General features: G+C 27.3%; 1 protein-coding gene across 2 annotated transcripts in view; it reads right to left on the reverse strand.

The window, feature by feature from the left end:
• LOC136990055 (atrial natriuretic peptide receptor 1-like) overlaps window positions 1–23213 on the reverse strand; it is a 37409-nt gene that overhangs the window by 10934 nt on the left and 3262 nt on the right. Inside the window, exons 2-4 of one of the 2 annotated variants that reach the window (XM_067288396.1) lie at window positions 4134–4300; window positions 2674–2808; window positions 2345–2483 (exon numbers count right to left, since the gene is read on the reverse strand). In XM_067288396.1, coding sequence (XP_067144497.1) covers window positions 2345–2483; window positions 2674–2808; window positions 4134–4235 — 376 coding nt within the window. In that variant the 5' untranslated portion in view covers window positions 4236–4300. Of the gene's footprint in view, window positions 1–2344; window positions 2484–2673; window positions 2809–3819; window positions 3923–4133; window positions 4301–23213 lie in introns of those variants that run through there. The other variant, XM_067288397.1, reaches the window with a different exon arrangement.

Raw genomic sequence — 23213 nt, forward strand, 5'->3', positions numbered from 1 at the left:
TAAATTAATTTACATATAATTTTCATACTTTAATTACAATATTATTCGTAATTAAACTTTAAAGATTATCGAATCAAAATTGTGTACAAATTGTAATTGCGAAAGTTTTAAGAGCGATTCTAGGAACCGTAATTACATTTAAATAATAAAATTAATTAAATAATTATACTAAATTTAGATATGCATAAAAAAATTTTTAAACAAAAAATATAAATATAAAGAGCATTTATTTAACTTTAAATATATGCTCTCCACCTCAAATTAGAAATGGCTTGCCCCTGTACATCATACTTTTCCTGACAGCAACGGAGTCATGCGGATCATCTAACTCCGTTCTGGGGGAAATTTCTGAATTCAAATTGCAGCACAATTAAATAATCTTTTTACACGTCGCTTCCAGAAAAAATAAAGTAAATAAATAAATAATTTGATACATTTTAATATATACTTTTATTTATATTTTAAAATTTTGCGGAAATAATATTTATTTATTATTGCTTAGAGGAATTTTCATCCTACATTCAACTTTCTCCGAATATAAAAGGATCCTGAGAGATTTTTTTACACGAATAAACTAAAAAATATATAATAAATAAAATATAAAATATATTATTAAATTATAAATTTAAACACTTTGTCTGTAAGCCATGGTATATAAAAATTGAAAAATTCCATAATCTTTAAGTAAATTGTTTTCAGTTTGATAGTAAGATGCGGACAAACTATCGAAAAACGATCTTTGCTTAAGATTTAACTCAAGTAAAGGGATAAAGGAAAGAAGTATATAAAGAAAGACTTAATCTCTGTTACTAAATTTAGACAATATCTTTTGTTAAATCAGTATTTTATTTGACTTTTTTGATGCTTTAGCCGGAGAATTTTTGACGATTTTTTTTTAAAAAGTTAAATAAAGAAAACTTAATATATTATAAGATTTTTGATGAACTGGGTGTATATTAAATATGTAAACGAGACTTCAAATTAAATTAGAAACGAGATAAATATAAATTTCTGACGTTTTTTATAATTAAATTTTGTCACATTTATCAAACTCAAATGCCAAATTATTCAGCCGGAGATTAAGTTAAATGTGTTTTATTATATATTAAGAAGATTTTATTGGATACGTTTTAATAAATTCTAAATTTAAGGTTTTTTTTGGGGTTATTTTCCGAAATTCTTTATATATATATATATATATTGATGGCTGAGAGAAAAGACCTACTTATTGTGTCGATTCGACCTGGACAGCAGGTTTTTATCATATTGATGGATATTCCAAGATACTTTTCAACTTCAGCTTCAATTTTTTATATATTTTTGTTTGGATCTTACGTAATATTATCCAAACAATTTCATACTTAATGGTAAGTTTTATTGGAAAAAGTTTTATCCTGAATTAATTATAATTTTTACTTTGCCGGCTGTTATATAACAAAAGAAAAATATGGTAATCGGTAGAAAAAAAAATAACCCCACCCAAAGATTTTTAAAATTTCGGATTCGAGTTACCTTAGAAGTCGAGAAATGCAAAAGAGTTGGGGTTTTTTTCTGTATGTATGAATGTTAGTATATGTGCGGAGGGCACGATTTTGTTCACCCAATTTGAAGCTTAATAACTCCTGTGCTCATTGTCGAAAATTTCTGAAATTTTATAGGATGGTTCGTGTATTAGAGGGAATTATTACTAGAAATTTTCAGGAAGCTGGAATTACTGGTTAGGAAGATATTAAGAGGAGGCCACTACAAAGCTTCTATTGTTTGTTTATTGTTTAGTTATGACAACGCAACACTTGAGCGATCTGCCTAGGGGGGTGCCTTCCGGGAGGTCTTTTTAAGGTAACTGGCCCCTATTTAGACGTTAAGATTAGGAGAAAACCCATTCCCAATATTAACGCGTTTATGAAACACTTAGTTATAGTGTTTCATAAACATAAACAGTTTCCGCCGGGAAAGTTACGCAACTCGTTTCTTGATATATATATATATATTTTAATACGAAACAAAGCAGATTCAAATTTAACACGTGAATCATTAAACATAAATAGTTAAATTACAAGCAATTATCAGAAATGCTTTTATTACTCGGCTTATCGGTTAAACGATGCGGTTTAACTCCAATTATATAATTATATGCATAATTTAATACTAACTAACGGTATTATGCTAGATTCGTCTTCCAACGTATATACATACTACGAACATAAATAATGTAGATCTAAAATTCATGCCACTTTATCAGATCATTCGGCAATCAATATTATTATTAAAGAATTAAAATAAAGAGCTGATATTTGCGTATATATTACTTAAAATTAGAATAAGTTTAGAAAAGTTTTATTACCGCCATAAAAGGTTCTGTTCCACATTTTTCTAATCACAGTTCGTCCATCAAAAGGATCATCCGAATCACCTAGAGTCTGATTGAGAGCAGAAGCGAAGAGGAGAACACAGTCGTGAAAATCGGCTACAATAACATTTACCTGAATAATAATAATAATAATAATAATAATAATAATGTACTTCTTTAAAGTATTAAATTTTGGGAGAGTTATTACACAATTTTTGCTTTAATACACGAAGATTCATAAACTTGACATTCGCTCCAATACGTAATTAATTAAAACAGTAATTAATAATTATCTTATATGTTACTTCTTAAATAAAAATTACATCTTCTGTTTGAAACGATGTGTTGAATTCAATTCTGGATCTTAAAACCACTTCCTCAGCAAACTTCTTATATTTTTCTGTCGTGGGAACTTTGGCAGAAACTAAGAGGAATGCTTCATAAATCTTTTTTGCATCCTGAAATAAAATAAAACTAAGAATATATATATATATTTTTACATGAAAATGTAATATCGATAAATAAGAATTGAAGATAATGGAAGAAAATCATATTTTTAAGTTATTCCTATAATTATTTTTATAGACATGGTTGAATGTAAATGCATTTATAACTATATAACATAAGCAACAAGTATTTTCGTTTATTTCTTTTTATAAATTGTTCTAATGGTCTTGGTTTATCGTTAACAAAATTTTCTTTTCATGTCGGAATATATATTTAATATCCAAACTACTATATATCATTCCATTTTTACGAGAATCAAATAAACATTTTGTCTTGTTTTAACCGAATTGTACAGATAAAACATTATTTTCAACGATTGCAATAGCTCGAATCTACTTATTGATGTCTATTTTTTTTTTCTACTACTTGATTTTCCTTTCATGACGATCTAATATTCTCTCCAACAATAAGTTTTCAAGGTATAAATCTCGCTCTGACCTACTTTCGAATACCTTACCATAAACTAAAATTCTCCCTTGATAAAGTTTACTCTATCCATCATATTAATGTTTTCTTTTTTCCCCCCTTCTCTCATATTCTTTCGACGATTCATTTGGTTTTCTGTTATTCCCTCGGGCCATACATTTATCTTGTTATTGGCAGAAGCTCCATTTGCAACTATTCCTATTTTATTCTTTTTTGCGGATTTAAAAACCATCTTCCCCGATTTAAAATTATGGACCCGTTTCGAAATCATATTAGAAGTTTTATTTATAAGGCAATTTAAGATATTTACATTTTCTCTTGTTTATTTTCAATATAAAACGAAAAAGTAATGGTCCATTTTAATATTAGATTTTTAAGACAAAGCCCTCTTACTTGAGTTAAAGCGAAAACGGTTTAAATCGAATGCATTTCATTATAGAAGAAAAAGAAGAAAAAAGTCATATATCGAGTACAATATCTGTCGTGTAATTTAAAGGATGAGTAAAAGACTAAAATAAAAAAAAGACTTTTGATACCATTTCATCATTCCTTCTCATCACGTTCGACATTCAACTTGAATATTCCAAAATATATCTTTTTTTCCCTGTTTTCTTTACAACCTCCTTTCGTCTTTTATAGTCTATTGTGTATTCGGAGGCTGTAGCATCCCTCCCAATGACTATTTGGGGAAAGCCATTCCAGTTAACTTTTCGACGTTGTTAACAGTTACGAAAATCAGTATTGTTTTAATGTTGTCGTTAAAACACTTTCAGCGAAAATCTTTATCAAAATAGTTTCTTAAAGTGATTAAAGTATTAGAGAAAAAATCGATTTTTAAACGTATTCTTACCTCGTTTCTAGTGTCGTCTTCTCTATACCAAGAAAAGTCTCCAAAGGACGGTTTGTTCTTAAAAAATTCCACACTAATGAAGACGTAATCTCCATTTCCCATTTCCAAATCGAAAGCACTTAATAAAAAACTTCTTACTGTATCTCCGTTCGATATCAGGAAAAATACTAAATTAAAAAAGAAAAATATGTATGTATATATATATAATTTTTACATATTACGTATCTATCGATAAGTTATATGTCTACTCACGGATATAAGCGATTCATCAAATACGAGTATGAAAAATTACAATTCAGAATTTTCGATTACCTGTGCAGACTTCATCAAATCCAGAAAGCAAAAATTAAGTTTTTCAGATTAAACTTGTTTTTATGTAAATAAACTTTAGCCTACATTAAGTACAGAAATTTCCTTTCCTTCAATTTTTATTAGAAAATTTGCATTAAAATAAAAGAAATTTTAAGTCGGTACATTTGGATAAGAAAACTTTCAAAATAATAAAAACTGTCTTCCCTTTATGATTTCTTGCAAATATAAAATAATATAAATCTGAATGTGTTTTTGTTATGCTCTGCGGATTAAAATGCGAGATCCACAATATAATTAATTGCTATAGTTTTATATATTACAATATAGTATTAAATCATAAAATATTCTCAATTATGTTCCATAAAAAATTAAATTAAAAACTAAGTCGTGTTTCTTTCAGAGAAAACACCCCCAACCGATTTGATTCTTAAGAGTAGAACCATTAAAGAAAAAAGGCCGTATATATCAAATATATTTGGCAATAAAGTAACGTAATTAATACTATCGAACCACAAATAGTCTTCTACAAAACAATATATATCGTAAAGGTAGACAATAAAAAGAACTAACTGCCTACCGAATAACAATTTTTTTTCTTTTTTGGAATGTATACTTACTTCTTGCTTCTTTGCTGGCTGCTTTTAGTATATTAGTGAAATTTTTTCTTCGTTTAGAGAGGGAAAATTCGTGTAAATCCACGTAGACATCGTAGGTTTTGTCGTTTTCGAAAGTATACATCAAACTCTGTTTAATTAACCGACACCAATTAACCGCTTCCTCTACGATGAGTGCCACGTGGTGCCATTCAAATCTCTTCAAAATTTGCAATATAAATATGCTCGTTCCTTTTGCAGAGAAGGAAAGTCTGGTTAGAGTAGAGAATACTTCTTTGTTTGAAAAATTATCATCGATGCTACCGGCGGTGTAGAGAGGAACATTCCAATAAGAAGCCATTCTAGCAACCGGATCCAGAGCCAAAGTACAAGCCGGTCCCATAAAAGCATTCACCGAATTTAAATAATATTCTTCGGCCGCGTATACCCCAGCATAATTTTGTACGCATCTAGAAGAACTATTCCGGTATCTGGCTTTCCAAATGATGTTAGGATATATCTGACTTACTTTTTCCACTGCTATAGATATAGCGGGCTGAACTAATTCCAAGGTATAAGGTAGATCGGAATCGGCTACAAATAAGCTAACGATATGAGCAGTGAATGGAAAAGATTTAGTACTAGGAACGTAAAAAAGTATAGCGAAGGCAGAACAGATCAAGAACATCCTGTGATCGAGCTTCTTTCGATGACTGGAGGTTTCCTTCTTCTCTATCTTTCTATCAATGCTTCCGGGACATTTGCAATAAAGTGAACGACAAGAAAGACTAGATGTTGACTGATGGGAAAACCTACTCAATGGAAGTACAGACAAGCTTTTTCTCCTGCTTAAATGTTGTCTTACGAAACATAATTTTATATTAAACGATAAGAACTACTAGAAAAATCGTATTGTTTAATTTGAGCGTCAAGATTTATCGTGTTCTATTGTTTCTAAAATTTTTCCTTTTTTCCATAAACTCGCATAATTGCATGTTAGATGTAGCAGGTGATTCTTAGTCAGTGATAGATCGTGCACTTCCTTTGTCTGCTCCGATAGTGGTCATTTTAGGCGATTTTATCGATCGATATACAAATCATTTTGACAGCAGCCGGATGCGAAATGAACTGTTATCGACAGGCATCTTCCTCTTCACCTCACTGAACTATTAAATATGACACGAAATTTATAAAGTTTAATACCTTTAAATTGAAAGCATTAAAAATTTTAAATATCAACTTTCTTAGGTTTTGTACGGCCGTCTTCGTCAAACACATTTCTCGACAACAAAGAAAAATGATGTACTAATGTCGTATAGAAAATAATATCGGTAGATAAATACATTCTGTCCGATTTTATAACATTTTCAATGAAAATCTGTTTGTCTTCTAGTGTTTTGTTTCTTTACCTTTTTCAAAGAAACATTCCCTTGTCAATATAAGCTATTATGTTGTATTATCACGCAACTTTCATAGATTTTGTAGTTTATGGCATTATTAGTCAGTGGTTGTTCTTCTATTTTTCACTTTAAATTAGAAATCTTCGTGAACTTTGATTTTATTATTAAATATTCTCATAAAACTGATTCTTGGCATTTATAACTTCATTTTTTTTCTTCAATTCTCAATTCTCTTATAAATTATCATTGGTTCGTGTTGAAAAAAAGATACATATATTCTCTATCGGAGAACTTACGTCTTTAATCCTTCATACTAAAGATCTTAATTTATCGTTTTACTTTTTCGCCAATATAATTTTCAGGACATCATTTTTCAATTTACTCATTCATTTTTTCCCCAATTTTACGACGGATAAAAGTTTATCTAATTACGCGATATGATTTGATATCGGACACGATTATGATCATTAAGGGGAAAAAAATATGGTAATAACTTCGATTGATAAAAACAGTGTTAAGTTATTAAAATAGTTTTTAAATTTAAGTCAGAATCATAAAAATAAACGTTATGGAGTAAAAATGATACTGCGCTATTTTTTTAAACGTTTTCTGTTGATAATTTAGTAATTCAACAATTTTGTTTCATGAATTATTAAATTTGGCTAATATACAGTTAAAATTTATGAGCTGGAGTCAGTAAGAAGTAAATAAACAGCTTATTATTACTTTTTTAAAAAATAGATTTGTTTATTGGTTAATTTAAATTTAAATTAACCAATCCGATCGAAGCGTTTCAAAATAACGTTCGTCAAAATTTAAACCAACCAATAAGGTTTCGAATAGACTTTAAATATTTAAAAAATATTTTTAAATTTTTTAAAATAAAACTCGTTTATTTTTTCTTAAATATGCTTTTTAATTACTGTTGATAAAACTTTATAGATTTAAAAGAACTACTCTGTTATATTTTTTAATACTTTTTATTAATAAATTAGATAATTCAACAATTTTACTTCATAAATTATAAAATTTGGCTAATATACAGTTAAAATTGTCAAGTCGGAGCCAAGAAATAGTGAACGAACAGCTTATTTTTTAATAGATTAACCACGCAGATTTGTATCAACAGTAATTTAGAGAGGGAAAAAAAAGAATTTTATAACCACAGCTTTAATGTAAATTATTATTATTATTCTATATATAAATGTTTTAAAATGTAACTTAAATTTTCATTCTTTCTACGTTAAAACTTTAAATAAGTTTAACATAAATATTTTGATAGTCTCCAAGTTTAATCAAAGTTGAAGAAGATCAAAATGTTAATGTTGTAATTTATATTTCATCTCAGTTAATAAATTACATTCATAAAAATAGCAATAAGAAAAAATAAAATATTTAAAAATTTAACAGTAAAAATAGGAGTAAAGGCGCAATATTAATTTAATTTAATTCGATAAAAATTTTCAAATGCGGGTATTTAATCAAGTAAAAATAGAAAGACATTAAAAGGAAAAGATGTCAAATTTTTTTAACATTAATGTAATTTGGTCAAAACTCAAAGAAACTTCTTCTTGTTTGGTCTTAGTCAACAACAGATGACAGTATAGGTTCTCTTCAATTTTTTATTTTTAAAATTTTTATCATTCGTCTTTTAAATTATCTAATACGTTGAATTTTTTACAAATGTCTTCGAAGCATAAAGCTATAATTTTCTTGTTTATTAAAGAAGGAAAAAAATTACTCTCTAGATTTATTTCTTTGATTATCGTAAGCCAGTCAATTAAACCAAATTGTTAGAGTATCATTGGCGAAGGATTAAAACGGGCCGAGGAATAATTCTTCTCTTTTTACCATCAATTTTTAATTCAATTTCCCTCTCATTGTTAAATAATCTATCAAATTTTGGCATTTTCTTTTTCGAAGAATTACTAATATTTTTAATCGTCTTTAGTGCACAGAATACGGTTGAATTTCACTGACAAACGATGTTAAGTCGATCCATCGAACGATGACAGTTGTTTTGATTGTTCTTTTTAAGCATCAATCATTTTTCTTCATGAGCAAATATACTTCAGAAAAGAATTTAATCTTCCAAAATCTCAAATAAAGATTTATCTTAAGTAATCACAAATTAGAAAAAAAAAATTTTGAATATTGTTTAATTATCATTATAACCGTATCAGTAAATTTAAATAAAGGAAGAATTACTTTAAAAATCGATTCTTAATGCTAATTCTTTGATTTATTTTGAGCATTAAATCCGCTTCACTTAAATACACAGCGAAACAGATATTTTTCTTAAGTGAAGATTTGAAAAAGTAGATTAGAAAAGGATCTTTTCTTCTTGGTTTTGTATATTCCTCGTCTCTAAATTTTATGGAACATTTCCAGTTTCAACAATCTTCCTCCAAGAAAATAAAGAAGGGAACTGGCAATAAATTTTTACATCGGTCTTAATTTAAAAAAAAAAAAAAAAAAAATTAAAATTTAAATGATAAATTATCCCGAAATTCCCGACTTTCTAAAGCATCATCTCGTAAGACTAATTCTAAATTTCAACGCATTTTAATGGGCAAAGATACTATTTGTCATTCGGTAACGGCATTCTTTATTGCATTTTCGGGCTTCCTAAATTTTAAGTATGTCAACTGTTGAGAGCTTTTTCCATCCCCTCTCCGTACTCCTGTTTGTATATTCGATTTTGATTGTAATAATTTCCCATTCAAAATGCGATGATCATTGGTGAGTTTACCGGATGTTGAAATAGAAAACAGCATTTTTCGGAGTGTATCTAGAAATGAATATCGCGTGGAATTATTAGATAGAAGAGGCATATGGACTAGAAAATGAAATTGTAATATTCTGCACACCTTCAATTTCCACTTACATTCCCTCCTGTAAATATTATTTGATGTTGGAGGAAATCGTTACATTTTCCTTTTGGCAAAAATATTTTACGAAAATTTCTGGAATCTACAAATATAAAATTTTACAAATATCTTCTCCGTCTAAAATTAAAGGTTTTAAATATGTTTGCATCCCGCCGTGTTATTAGCAAAATAATCTTCTTTATAACTTAATCGTGTTTAATATATATATATATAAAGTAGTAGTAATAATAATAATGGATTCAAACTAACGTCATCTCACAATATATTTGATTATTATTATAAAACTTTTTTAATGATTTTTATTCTTAATTAAAATTTACAGGAATTTAACTTAATTAAATTCTAAATTTTTCGATTTACTTCGCAAAGATTTCCAAAAAAAAAAAATTGGAATTAATTTTCTTTCCGCTCGAAATATTTCGAAAGAAATTTTATATATAAAAATTTTTACTTATTTTATAAATGCGGTTTTACAGCTTAAATTCTATTAATGTTGGCCCTCTTTAAACATAAAACTATAGGGCTCAATACAGGGAATACAGCCCCTATAATTAATTAATTTACAGTAAGTGAAGTATAAAATTTTATAATTAATACGCTTAATATGCATATTACCTTACCGGGTGCTCATTAACTTAACGGGCGGATTAAAAAAAAGGGGGTGTATATACGAAAGCGTAACATCGATAACTTCATTTATCTTCATAAAGTTAAACGATTAGAAAATATCAATTTGTAAAAGCAATTGGAATTTATTAGAATTAATAGAAATATGATTACGTTGTTCAGATTAAATCATTAGTAAATTTTTTTTTTTGACAATATAATTTATTCACATTGAGGAATCTGATTAAACATCAAGATCTACTTGTTCCACTTCAATGCAATCCACTAACAAGAATGTAATTAATTCATTGATCATTTATCCGAAGTCTTCAGACAAAATGCTTATTTCTACTGTATCGATTATAATCATTCTTGCTTTAAGCCAATGTATAAAAATCTTGTAACAATAAAGATTCGGTAAACAAACATATCATTAGTTAATTTCATTTCATTTCATATATAATTTTTTACGTGTTATTCGGCCGACGTATCTCCCTTAAACTAGCGGAAATTAACAAATTCCGGCACAAAAATTGTTAAATTAACACGAAAATAAATAATTTGACTTTGATAATTTTTATCGGATGTTCCATATTTTCGATAAAAATATTTGTTATTGAATAGAAACTAAAAATAGCCATGATATTCCGCATCGTATGAAAAATCCCGAATAATCGATCGTCGTTTATAATACTCAAAAATTTCAAATAATAATAATAATACTTAATATGCAAAAATATATAAAAACAATATATTTTACGCTATTAAAAAAAAACCATATAAAAATTATTACTTTAACAACAAGACATTATTCTTTCATAAAAAGTGTAATTATTAGTCTAAAAGTAAAATTTAAATAATCCCAAGCGAGATATATATTTTTTTTCTTTTGTATATCGGCTTCTTTATTCTTTTAATTTTCTTTATTTGGCAGTTCATTTTTAAATGCTAGAGAAGTAAACTAGCTTCAATTTTCAGTTCTTTTTTTTTAATAAAAAGAAATATTCCTTCCTTAAATCTTTTATTGTTCAGTAATTTTGTTACTTCTTTCATCGAAATTTGTCCTTGGTTAAATGTAACTGTCATTTCTTTTTTAAACTAAATCGATCAAACATCACCATTTTCTAGATTTTTTAATGGTTTAACATTTATTAATACATAAAACGAATATATTTTATATATATAAATAAATTTTTTATATGATTTTAAAAATTTATTATTCTTTTCTGTTACAGTTCGCCATTTTTTTTTTTAAAGTTTCCTTTCTATTGTAGTTCGTTTTTTAAATAAATAAATAAATAAATAAGGTATATATTTTGTTTACATTCTTTTAAACAATTTTTACTTGAAGTTCCATTGTTGATTCTCTATTGCCTTTATATTTTCGGAGCATATTCCATTATTGTATTTCAAAAAAAAAAACTATAGAATGTAATACCTATCTAGTATATTATTAAGGTTCTTTTTTACTTTAAAAACTGTGTAAAATTTTTTACTTTATATATATATATACTAAACCCTGATCGATTTTAACTTATAATATTATATTTAAATATTGGTTTAAGTAGTAAAGATTCGTATAAAATTAAACTTGAAAAAACAGTGGATAAAAATTAAATTAAATAAACTAAAAATCGGTTTTTGCTAATTATTTTTGCTTTGTTTCTCCAACTTGAAGAATATAAATTAGAAGTTTAGCGGAAAGCACTTTAGTTGTTAAAAAGAATGTTTATTTTTTTTATTTTGCAATTTTGCGATCGATGGATTCTGCTAGAGACAATGATGAAGGAGTTGAATGTAGTTTGTCAATAATATACTCGTAGTCAGGTAATGAAGCGAAAGATGATATCTGCTCAAATCGATTCCTCGAATACCACCTCAATAACAATAAACAATTAAAAGCCTTAATAATATTTTTAAGGTATCAAGGTCGTAGGAAAGTCAACAACAAAAAGAAAAAAATGTGCAGCCTTCGTTGCCAGTTTACTGCGACATCATTTATTTTCCTTAACTGAATTACACGTAACGTTTATGATAATTTTAATTAAGTTTGTACTTACCTTTAGGAAATGGAAAATAGGACTTAGTGACGTAAAATCAATTATATAGATGGCGAGGAATATTACGAATATGGAAACGTATATTATATATGCTAAATAAATTAATAACATTGTTAATAATTATTAACGATAGTTTTCGAAAAGTAATTACAACACTAATAGTTTGCTCATCTGTTCGGAATTTCCAACTCCCCCCCACGTTAAAGAGAATCTATTAAACGGCGATTAGCTACTGAAATCTCATAACAGATGTCAGTATACGAAGATTTTAAATCTTAATTTATTGTTAAAATCTAGTAAAATTAATACTAAAACCCCTTTTTTTTCCTCCTTCTTTTTCTTTATATTCGTCGGAGAAATACGGAAAATATTTAGAATTTTTTGATGTCGCATGCGATCTTGAGATAATCGACGGTATGGGCATTGTGCCAAATCACAATGGAAAAAAATTATTCAGAATGATAGAAATGGGTTCTAAACAACGAGACTTTTATAATATTTACCATTTTTAACGTCATTATAATTTACATTAAGTATTTAAAGTTAAAATTATGAAGCGCATTAAATTTATTAATCATGAACGAACAATACATTCGCACCATAAGAAAAAAAAATTATTACGGTATTTATAATTTTTTTTACTCTTTTCAGAAGATTTAATTTAAATTTTTTTTAGTGTAAAAAAATTTTTTAAACGGTTGCACTCGTAAATTTTTTTAAAAAATAGTAAAAAAAAAAATTATTTTTCACTTGAGATTACGCAGGTGTTTTCTTTTTAATTGCAAATAATATTTATTAAGCAATTTTAATTATTGTTAAAGTTAGTATATTAATAAATTAACCGGTGCAATTAGTATATGAGAGAAGCACGCTCTCTCCGGGGAGCATTTTCGACAGGGAAAAACAAAAATATTCTCAAGAGACCGTCTGACTACAAAGGTTCCATCTGCTTGTTCTCATTCAATTTCTTTTGTTCTGACATTCATCTTAAGTCTAATGATGTGGTCCTATACAACACCCGAAACGATGCAAGCTTAACTATCTGGAAATTTTATATCTCAGTTCAGATAGCCTTTATTCTATAACATTTTACGTTGTATTTTCTAGTAAATTGAAATAAAATGAGAATTGTATGATTCAAGTTTAATAGATTTTCTGTCTATATATATGTGTGTTTTTTTAGTACGAAAACATTGAATTTTAGTCAATTTTTAAGAATTAAAAAAAATCTATTAAATCAGAAATTTATTTTTTAAAAATTGTTTAAATTATCTCGTCTATTTTAGCAAATTTTTGATGATTTTCCAAGTTATTTTCTGACAATTTTAGAAATCGATTTTGAAATTCTCCATTAAACGTATCAAATGAGTTATGGTATTCTTAATATGTTCTTCATGACGAAGAGATCAGATATAGAATATACTTTTTTCTTTCGGCAATTGCAAAAATTTAATAGTTTTATTATCCATTTGTCTGTCAGTAGAATAATTTATAAACGGGTTGTCTCGAGTTAATTTTATATGAATATTTTACTTTTAAACACCCCGAAATCGATATTAAATGTTTTCATTATTTCTAAAATTTCGCTGGAAAACGTGTGATATAATATATTCAAACTAGCAATTATTTATCATATCTTTATCATTTATTTCATTTAAAATATCGGCATTGATTTTAGTAGTGTCTTGCCCCTGTACATCATACTTTTCCTGTTAACAATAGACTGGTGCCAGTCTAATTCCGTTTAAAAGAAAATCTTTGAATTATAGTTAATCGAGGCCTCCTGCTCCTATCTGTCTCGACTTTCATCTATCTTATACCGTTATGGAAAGACAGCGGGAATTTTAGATCTACAGTCTTTTCAAATTGCAGCCTATATATTAAAAAAAAAAGTTTATTTAATGAGTGAAGTTGTAGGAAATTTTATTTAGTTTTTTACGTACTTTACGTATATATCATTTTCTTTGTGCTCATATCAAACGGATGTTATTTTTTGAATAATTAATCTAGGAAAGAAAACTCAAATATTCTGAATGTAAACATCATTAGCATTCTTTGCACAGACTGACAATTTCAATCAATCTTCGGCCCGCATTTTCTCGCAAATTTTAGTGGAAGACGTAAAAAGGAATTTTTATATCGTCTAAGAATATATAAATTTCCATATTAGTGAAAGCTGATTTTCTGCCAAAATGAGCCGAAGATGGAGGAAATTTAAGTAAGTAAGTTATCTTTGATCTTCACTCGACTACCGATTTCATTTATGATATTCTTTTAACAAAAGAAAGTTGCAAAATTCGACATCTCGGTTAACTTATCTGAAATAAGATTCTTTGTAAAATTTTCATTGTGATGGAAATAATTACATTAAATTTATAGTTTATTTTAAGCTGTTGCCTTTATGGGTCGTATTAAACGCTTAATGTGGGATATGAGGAAATGACTAGAGAATGTCAGTAATTAGAAAACATTGTCTTTCCAAACAAAGTCGTTGCTCTATATAGCAACCTAATTAAGTTTTCATGAAATTAGAATTTTATGAGAAACTTTTTACAAGTTTTAATTAAATTTTTTTTCTTCTCTCCAGTGAAAAAAAAAAAATAAAATAAAAATAAATAAATCTTAAAATCATTTTGTTGACGGTTTAAATTTCATAACGAAAACATTTTCCGTTTTGGTTTTTTCTTGTACGAAATTTCTATGGAAATTAAACTTGCTAAAACAATCGTAGAGTATCTTTTAAAATATAAAATTAAACATTTTCTATTTAATTTCAATTAAAGAAAGAGAACTCTTGAGAAAGTTTAGTTTTTCGTCGTGGTATCGATTCGACGTGTTTCTTAAGCAAAACACGAACGTTTTACTTTATAACGAAATTTATTCAAATTTGAATCCTTATATAAACAGATTCTTTATTGTAATCAATAGAAATCAATTTAAATTTAAATGGATTTTTCTACAAGGATACGTAGCTTTAGAATTAAGACAACGAGCAGCAATAATGAGAAAAATATAGGTCTATCGGATCACGCCGTTAAAGTCAATTTAGAGAAGTGTAAAGCTTTATTTTATGGTGAAATTAAGATATTTTTTTCTTTACATTAAGCTTAGTTTAACGTTAAAATTTGTAACGAATAAATCTATACTACAATATCAGGAGTGGCCAAACATTGTCACGATAGGAACCGTACACTGCCTATTAGAAATTTACTAGAGCCACATCCTCTATTGGAGTGTCCATTCGAGGGCCACGTTATCTATTTATTTTATATATAGTTAAATTACTATAGTCATTATTGTTTTATGGTAAATATCATTGTTACTTTATGATACACTAACAATGCGCTCATTTAACTCTTTACACTTTACGAACGTACCCAGTTGCCTATTCGAGGTTGAGTTGCGAGTAACACTTACAATCTCTGTGTATATTATAGTACTTAAGAGTCAGAAAACTTCCAGAAATATTAAACACGTATAAGTAGTATGAACCAAATTGTATAAGTATACAGGAGCCGCAATAAGGGTCTAGAAGTGCTCGAGAGGCACAGTTTGGCGAACGTGATTATATAGGCCTATTATAACACAATTGTTTTTGTCACCCGTATTTTGGATTTTTGTTGATTTGAGGGATGAAAGTCATTTGTCCTCCGCAATTTCCTGTTTGTAATTAAATAAATAATAATTATAAGTTAAAATTTATTAAAATCAAACAGGGTTTTAATCATATTTACTACTAGTAATTTTGTTATTAAGTTCATAATTTGCAGAATGATTTCAATTGTTATAATGTTTAAAACACTAAGTTATTATTTCGTTAATATGCAATAATTAGGAATTAAACAAAAGTCCAATGTTAAAATACTGTAGTATAAAAGTCTAAAACTTATTTATTTCAAAAATTATCATTATAAATTATTTTTATCGCTTTTAAAGCTCGATATATTCATTTAAAAAAACTTAAGTTTACTGTAAAAATTTTATGTTTATTCATCATTCGATAATTGGATAAAAATTTTAAAAAAGTCTCCTTATTCTGTTCGTAATCCCTTAATTTTTAACGTGCGATTAAAAAATTGATTGTTTTTTTACTATTGTCAAAAATAAAAAGTATTATATTCTAAATTTGAGTATGTTTTTCTACAAATCAAAATCCCCTTTAAGAGATGAAGACTCCGAAAACTTTAGATCCTTAAATTCCCTTACTTTGTTCTGCATTATATTTTATTTGTATGTTTTTATTCGTTTCAATTGTAGACTTATTCGTTCGTCAGTTTGTCTGTTTGTCTGTTTGTCTGTCCTCCTTAATCGCGTGAAAAACATTAGATATACGAAAGTCGAGACCAGATATGAAAAGCTTAGGAACAGAAGGCAAAAATTTCCCCCAGAACGGAGTTAGATGACCGGCATGACTCTATTGTTATGAGGAAAAGTATGATGTACAGGGACAAGACACTACTCATTTGAGGTGGAGAGCATATATTTTAAATAACAGATTTTTAAATATTTAATCGGTAATAAAAAAAATACTGACAAAAGAATCGAGGAAAAGAATTTTAGTACATTTGCTTTTATATATAACGTAGGACTATTTGTAGAAATAATTTACAAATATAAATTAGGATGTGAGATTTCAACTTGTAGTGCGCTTTAATTTTATCTGTTATGAATAGATTTATTTAATTTATTTCACTTCTTCCAATCGAATTCATTGTGGTAAAGACCTGACCTGCAATAGAATGGTCAGCATAGACGAGGACAAGAATATAGATTATTTCGAGCCACTATAAAAAAATTATGAAAGTGTGGATCGAATTCGAATTTGGATTCTATTCTGAGGCGAAAAGATCTTAACACGCGACCATCCAACAGATTCTCTAATAATCAGAACAGAAATATGATTCTTTTTCCCTGTAAGTCTCGTCTATACAGCTAATAAAAAAAAACTTAAGTATAATGCTTCTATAATTACTGAATATTAAATATCTTATTTTATAACAATCATCAGTGCCTTTTTTTCGTTCATTTTTATTGTTTTTTTACAGTGTTAATCGGTTATTTTTACTCATTTTTAATGTGAAGAGTGGCTCTTTTCGCCCATTGGGTATCTTCATGTATCTAATTGATAAAAATATAAATAAATAATCATATTGTCCCAAGGATTATTTACATATTTAAATAAATTAAATTAAATTAACTATGATTTTTATTTATTCCTTTAAAATGTCAAGGTGTATATATAAAAGTATATTCAGTGTTCTATAATGAGGTCAATTACACTTATAAATATTTAAATAAAATTTGGGATTAATTCTAGAATAATTTTTAACAAATTTAAACTAAACAAAAGTTTGACCTGGCATATAATAGAATTACATATAATTCTATTGTATGTTTACACTAGGTTAGGGGTTCCCAACCTGGTCGCTGAAGTCCCCCCGGAGAGGTCAATCGATTTGTCTGGAATAGTGGTTCACATTTGGTGGTTCGCGAACCACCAAAATTATATACTGTTATTAATTAAAAATTCTATAATGTCACCATATTCGTGGTGAACTGTGTTCGAATAAACAAGTACAAAACCATAATTAGATTTAGGTCTACAGTTTTATTTTATAAGTTATGTTATAAGTTCTTGAATTCCGAACATAATTTATATAAATATAAATATTTTTTTATACCTTATAAATCCATCTGAGAGATTCGAAATATAAATTTCGTGTTATAAGTGGTTTGAGTGACAAAAAACACATTAGGAACTACTGTAATTGTCTGTAGAAGCGTTAAATTTTATTATTGCTGTTTGGGCGTAACAAAATTAACTTTTTACATTTAATAAAAAATATTATTGTTATTAAATTCTATTTTATACTGCTGGCCATTAAAATTGCTACACCGTGAAGGCTTTAAATGCGAAGTCTGCATAAAAGGTACATGTTGGGTGCTCTGTACCTCAAGATTATACCTATCAATTTGGTCATGTCTTCCTTTCAATGTATTGTATGTGTAAAATAAATATGATTCTGCTATTTGCTTTCTTTCCTGGTGCAGTAAATTTAATGGCCAGCAATGTATTTGTAATTTATTCTTATTTTGTAGCAATGGTAGAAAGGGGTCGACGAATTAAATCAAAGTTTTGGAAATTGAATCGGCAAACAAAAAAAACAGTTAAAAATCTCTGTTCTATTTGCATATGATGTTTGAATTTCGTCTGCGATAATAGAAATCCTTCGTTAAAAGCTATATATTTTTCTCGGCTTCGTGTACTTCATAACTATTGGGCTACAAGTTGAAAAAATTGTAGACCTATAAATATCCACGTCATTCATCTGTCTGGCTGTCCTTCCTTAATCTCGAGAAGAGAGTTAGATACATGAAAGACGAGACTAGATATGGAAAGATTAAGGGTGATAGGCCCCGATTAATTATATATAAACTTTCTGATGCTAACCAGAAGTCATGTTATTTCATTTCGAAAATTTTCCCCTGGAAGGTGTCATATGTAAGGTGATGACCGGCACGACTCCATTGTTAAAGGAAAAGTATGATGTACAGGGGCAAGACATTACTAATTTGAGGTGGAGAGCGTATATTTTAAGATAAATAAATTTAAAATATGGTTTAAAAATTACAGCCCGGCTCGTTAAAGTATATTTTCAATTGAGATATTTGAAAATGCTGTTTTAACTTAATTGTTTTGTTTTTTTACAAAAATTAACATCTTAGAATAAAAGAAAAATATTGAATTCGTGCTTGAACGGATTGAAAATAAGAAACGAATTTCGTGAAAAGATTCCATTCCATTTTCACGAAATAAATCAGAATATGACAAGTGATAATAAATATAAAAATTCGTCTTAGAACTACATCAATAGATCCTATGGTAGCTTCGCCTATACGAAGTATCTCCCTGCTTAGTATTATTAGATCATATTGACAAAATAATACCCTATATTCACGAGACAATGAAAAAAAAGTAAATATGTAGGCTTAAGTCTATATCGACGATTATTGCTAGCTTGAAGCGGGTGTGTTTTTGTGACAATATTAATTCCAATTTCTCGTAACACAACACGCAATTTCACAAAGATACTGTTTACTCCCCTTCTTTTTACTTTGATCATTATTGTTATCGAATGATTAAGTATCAAACTTTTATTTATTTATCTGTCGAAAGGCCATTTAGAAAAATAAACAAAGTACTTTAACTAAAGAAATAAATATTTTATTTTAGTTTCCTTTAGAAGTAAAATAAAATAATAAATAAATTTGCTTTTAAGGTTGTTAAATCTTTAACGTACGTAAGTAGTATTTGAAATAATTTCGGAAACAATTAGGTAGAGAAGTGTTAATGGCAAATCTTATAAAAAAAAGTAATAATAATAATAAAATTCTTTTATTCTTTAATAGAAATAAATAAAATGTCAAGTGTAATTACTGTGTTAGATATATTTATGTATACATAAAAGTCATGTGTTTTCTCAAATATTTAATAATTTTACAATGAATTCCACTAAATCTAATATAATTTTATAGAGAAGGGAAAGTGGGAAATGACTGTATTAAGTGCATTCGCCTGTTTTATTTTAATACCTTCTGAAAATCTATTAAAATCTGTTTATATTCCCCGATTACTTTGTATTATTGTATTTTAAATGCGATACTTCTGTTTATTCCCGTCGATATGATAAAGAGCTAAAAGTGATGAAAATATTTGAATTTACATTGCAAACGAAGATAATTAAAAGCAAATTGGTATAAATGAAGTTAAATAAATTTACGGAGTAAATATATTTAATTGATGCCTGTCAAAATTAATATACAATTTCATTTAAATAATAATCGCGTGTAAGATTTAACAATCTTTTTTTACCATTCTTTGCATTTTTTATTAGCCGAATAAATTATCGTTAAATTTAAAAAATTAGGCTAAATATAACTTTTTGTTTAGGTGTTCTTCGAGTATACGATAACCTGACACTACCACGTTATAATTTTTCATATTTTAATTACTTAAATTATAATTTTTCATATTTTAATTACTTAAATTATAATTTTTTTACATGAACTATACTTTTTAAATGTTAATTAATAAGGCTTCTATATTCTTAATTTTATTTTGAATTATTATCGTCTACTTTCGTACAGTAATATGAGTTATACTGGTGTGAACAATTGATCAAGATGTGTTCAGGAAAACGGGTGAAAATAAAGAAATTCCGTTTTAATTTTGACTATTGTTTCCTCTTTGTTTTAATCACACCAGTATAATAAGTCCTATTACTGTTATATAGGCGATAATACTTTCACAGCTGTTATATATAACAGAGGAAAAGTATGGCGATCGGTCAAAAATTACGCTCAAGGACCTCGAAACGTCGAGAAATGCAAACATTTCGGTGTTTTCCGTATGTATAGATGCTAGTGTGTGTGGAGGGGACGATTTTTGTTTATCCTCTTTGAAGCTTAATAACTCCCGTGCTTTTTATCGAAAATTTTTAAAATTTTGCAGGGAGGTTTGTGTATTAGGGGGATTGATGCTATTAAATTTTGGTTGCGCTAGACCAAGGGGGTGGAGAGATAGAAGAGGGTTCATGTGTCATATCCAGAGAGATATTGGCATTAATAAAGATTTCACTCGTTATTAGCATTTACAATACTTTTTATAAAACTCGTCTCTAACCTCAAAAGATCGTAGCAAATGGCGCACACGCAATTTTAAATATTTTTTTTTTTTTTTTGGCCGGGAAAGTTACGCAACTCTTTTTAATTTCCAAAAATCAATGGTAAATTTCACGAATAGGCTTACGTTTGAATAATTGCCATTATTAAAAGAATATTAATCAATAACGACAGAAAGAATTATATCGTATCAATTATTAATTTTGTTTTTCGGGAGTTATTATTTATTAAAAACGTTATTCAAACTCTTTTGTAATTGTGTCGCACATGATATTTGTATACAGTGGACACGCAAACTGTTTGTTATGACAATACATTTTCTATATATTAGCATTTAGTGCTTCTGTATCAATTAAATCTTTTAAAAAGTAAGCAAATAAATTCTCCTAAATATATTTTTTTTTAAATATAAAAATTATATTATAACGCTCTTGTTAATATTATCTTGTTAACTCTTGCGCTATTATTCTAGAAAATTAAAACTGCTATTAAAAATTTCCTGCTTTTCTGCTTTTTTAATTTCTTAAATTTAATTAAAATTATAAGCTTAAATTTTATTTTAGCACACATTTATTGTTATTATTATTAAATTCAAAGCTGAACAATGTAGTAAATCATTAATTCCTTTATCTTTCTCTGCCTGGAAATGCTATAAAAATTAAAATGATCTATACAAAATTCTATTCTCTCTCTCTCTTTACAATTTGCAACGAAAAACTTGGTATTTGCACATCATCGCACTTATTTAATTGCCATTAATATGTGTTGACACTTAAATTCTTATTTATTTACATATTTACGAAGCACATTAATTATAAAGAGAATTTACAGCTGTACAGGATATTTTCTCTTGAAAATTTCCTTAAAAGTACAATAATTTTTATTCTATTAATTATTTATGCATTTAAATCTTATCGTTACTTTTATATTTGTTGAATTTATTACGGATTACACACTTCAAATCTAAAGCTAAATCCTATTTATTTTTCTTATAAATATACGAAAATATTAAAATAAAATAATCGAATACATTAAAAGAAAGAGGAAAAATAATTTAAAATATATTTTGATGATTTTGTATAAGAAAACAAGACTAAGCATTCGCACTAACAGAAGATGAAGATGAGGAATAGCAATTTTTTTTTTTCCTACTTTGATTTATTTCTAATAAGTTAAAATCAAATAATTTTAATCTATAAATGTATATATTTAATTATAATTTCAATATCTTAAGATTAAAAAAATGATAGCTTGTTAGCTGAAACCATTTCAGTGTCGAGTTGAAGACAAGAATGTCCCTTGTCAAGAGCTTATAATAAATGTAAATTCGATAGATGAACAATTAAACTCATTAGAATGGGACTTAACAGACTCAATAACAGAAGATATCCATTTTTATCTTTTTCTAACGATAATATTACAAGCAATCGATTGAACGAATAACTCCATCTATCTACCTTATAATAAATCACAATAGAAGGGAATTTATTATTAAAGATCTAATTCATCCCGAAAAGAAAGCACCTATCAATATTTTCTATTTTATAATCAAATCACAAAAAGTTATACATTTTTCATTTACACAACACACACACACAAAAAAAAATACTTTATATATATAACTTTCTAAGTTACAAGTACAAAAGTCTAGTCATTAATCGTGGAAACAGTCGAGTAAATCGTCATTCAGCCTATGTTAATAAGAGAAAACCGCTATAAAAATAAATATATTTTGTTATATATATATATATACCGTTAAATAAAAATATAATTTTAAAAAAGTTGAAACACATTAGGCAGATAATAATTATCGTGATAAACAAACGACATTTCTTTGTTTGCCTAGATCTATAAATTAGTTTTATTTTGCGACTTATATTTCATGCTCTGTTGACTGAAATAATATAAGATCATTAGTTCGTTCTTTTTATTATAAAGTTTTGTTAGTTTATAAAAGCAATTTTTGACACAGTTTCGAATACACGAATAATACTTTTTAATCCTTTAAGCTCTAATCCTCGAAGGTGTAATCTTTCGGCAATGACATTTGAAGGGGGGAAAAAGAAAAAGAAAAATAAAAAATAATAATAAAATATCCAGTTTTAATTAATTTAATTAGCGTGTATAAACTGATAAATATTTAAATCAAGTTTTAATATATTTTTTCCACCGTAATAGTCCTTGAAACAGTCATTGTTGGACCCGCCATTGTTCGGAGTCTCTGTGTATTAAGCTTTCTTAAAAATTCTCTAGACAAATGGTCTGCACTTATTAAGTTGTCATCCATTCAAAAAAAGGAACTTACCCTTGCCAAAACTCTCAACATCATATCAATATTTAAAACGTTTTTCTCTTGTTCTCGAGATACTTATAATTGTGATCGAGTTCTTATTTCTTTTCCTTCTCCTAAAATGATCGATTAGTCTAGATGTTGTGAAATCCAAGAGGTAAAAAGAAGAAAAAAAATTATATATTTTATTCCTTTCGCTTTGGTATTTAGGAAAGGAAAAAAAAATTAAATTTATCAAAACTGTCA

This window comes from Centruroides vittatus, unplaced genomic scaffold, assembly GCF_030686945.1.
Source record: "Centruroides vittatus isolate TY-2023 unplaced genomic scaffold, ASM3068694v2 scaffold_861, whole genome shotgun sequence".
In the NCBI taxonomy this organism is placed as follows: Eukaryota; Metazoa; Arthropoda; class Arachnida; order Scorpiones; family Buthidae; genus Centruroides; species Centruroides vittatus.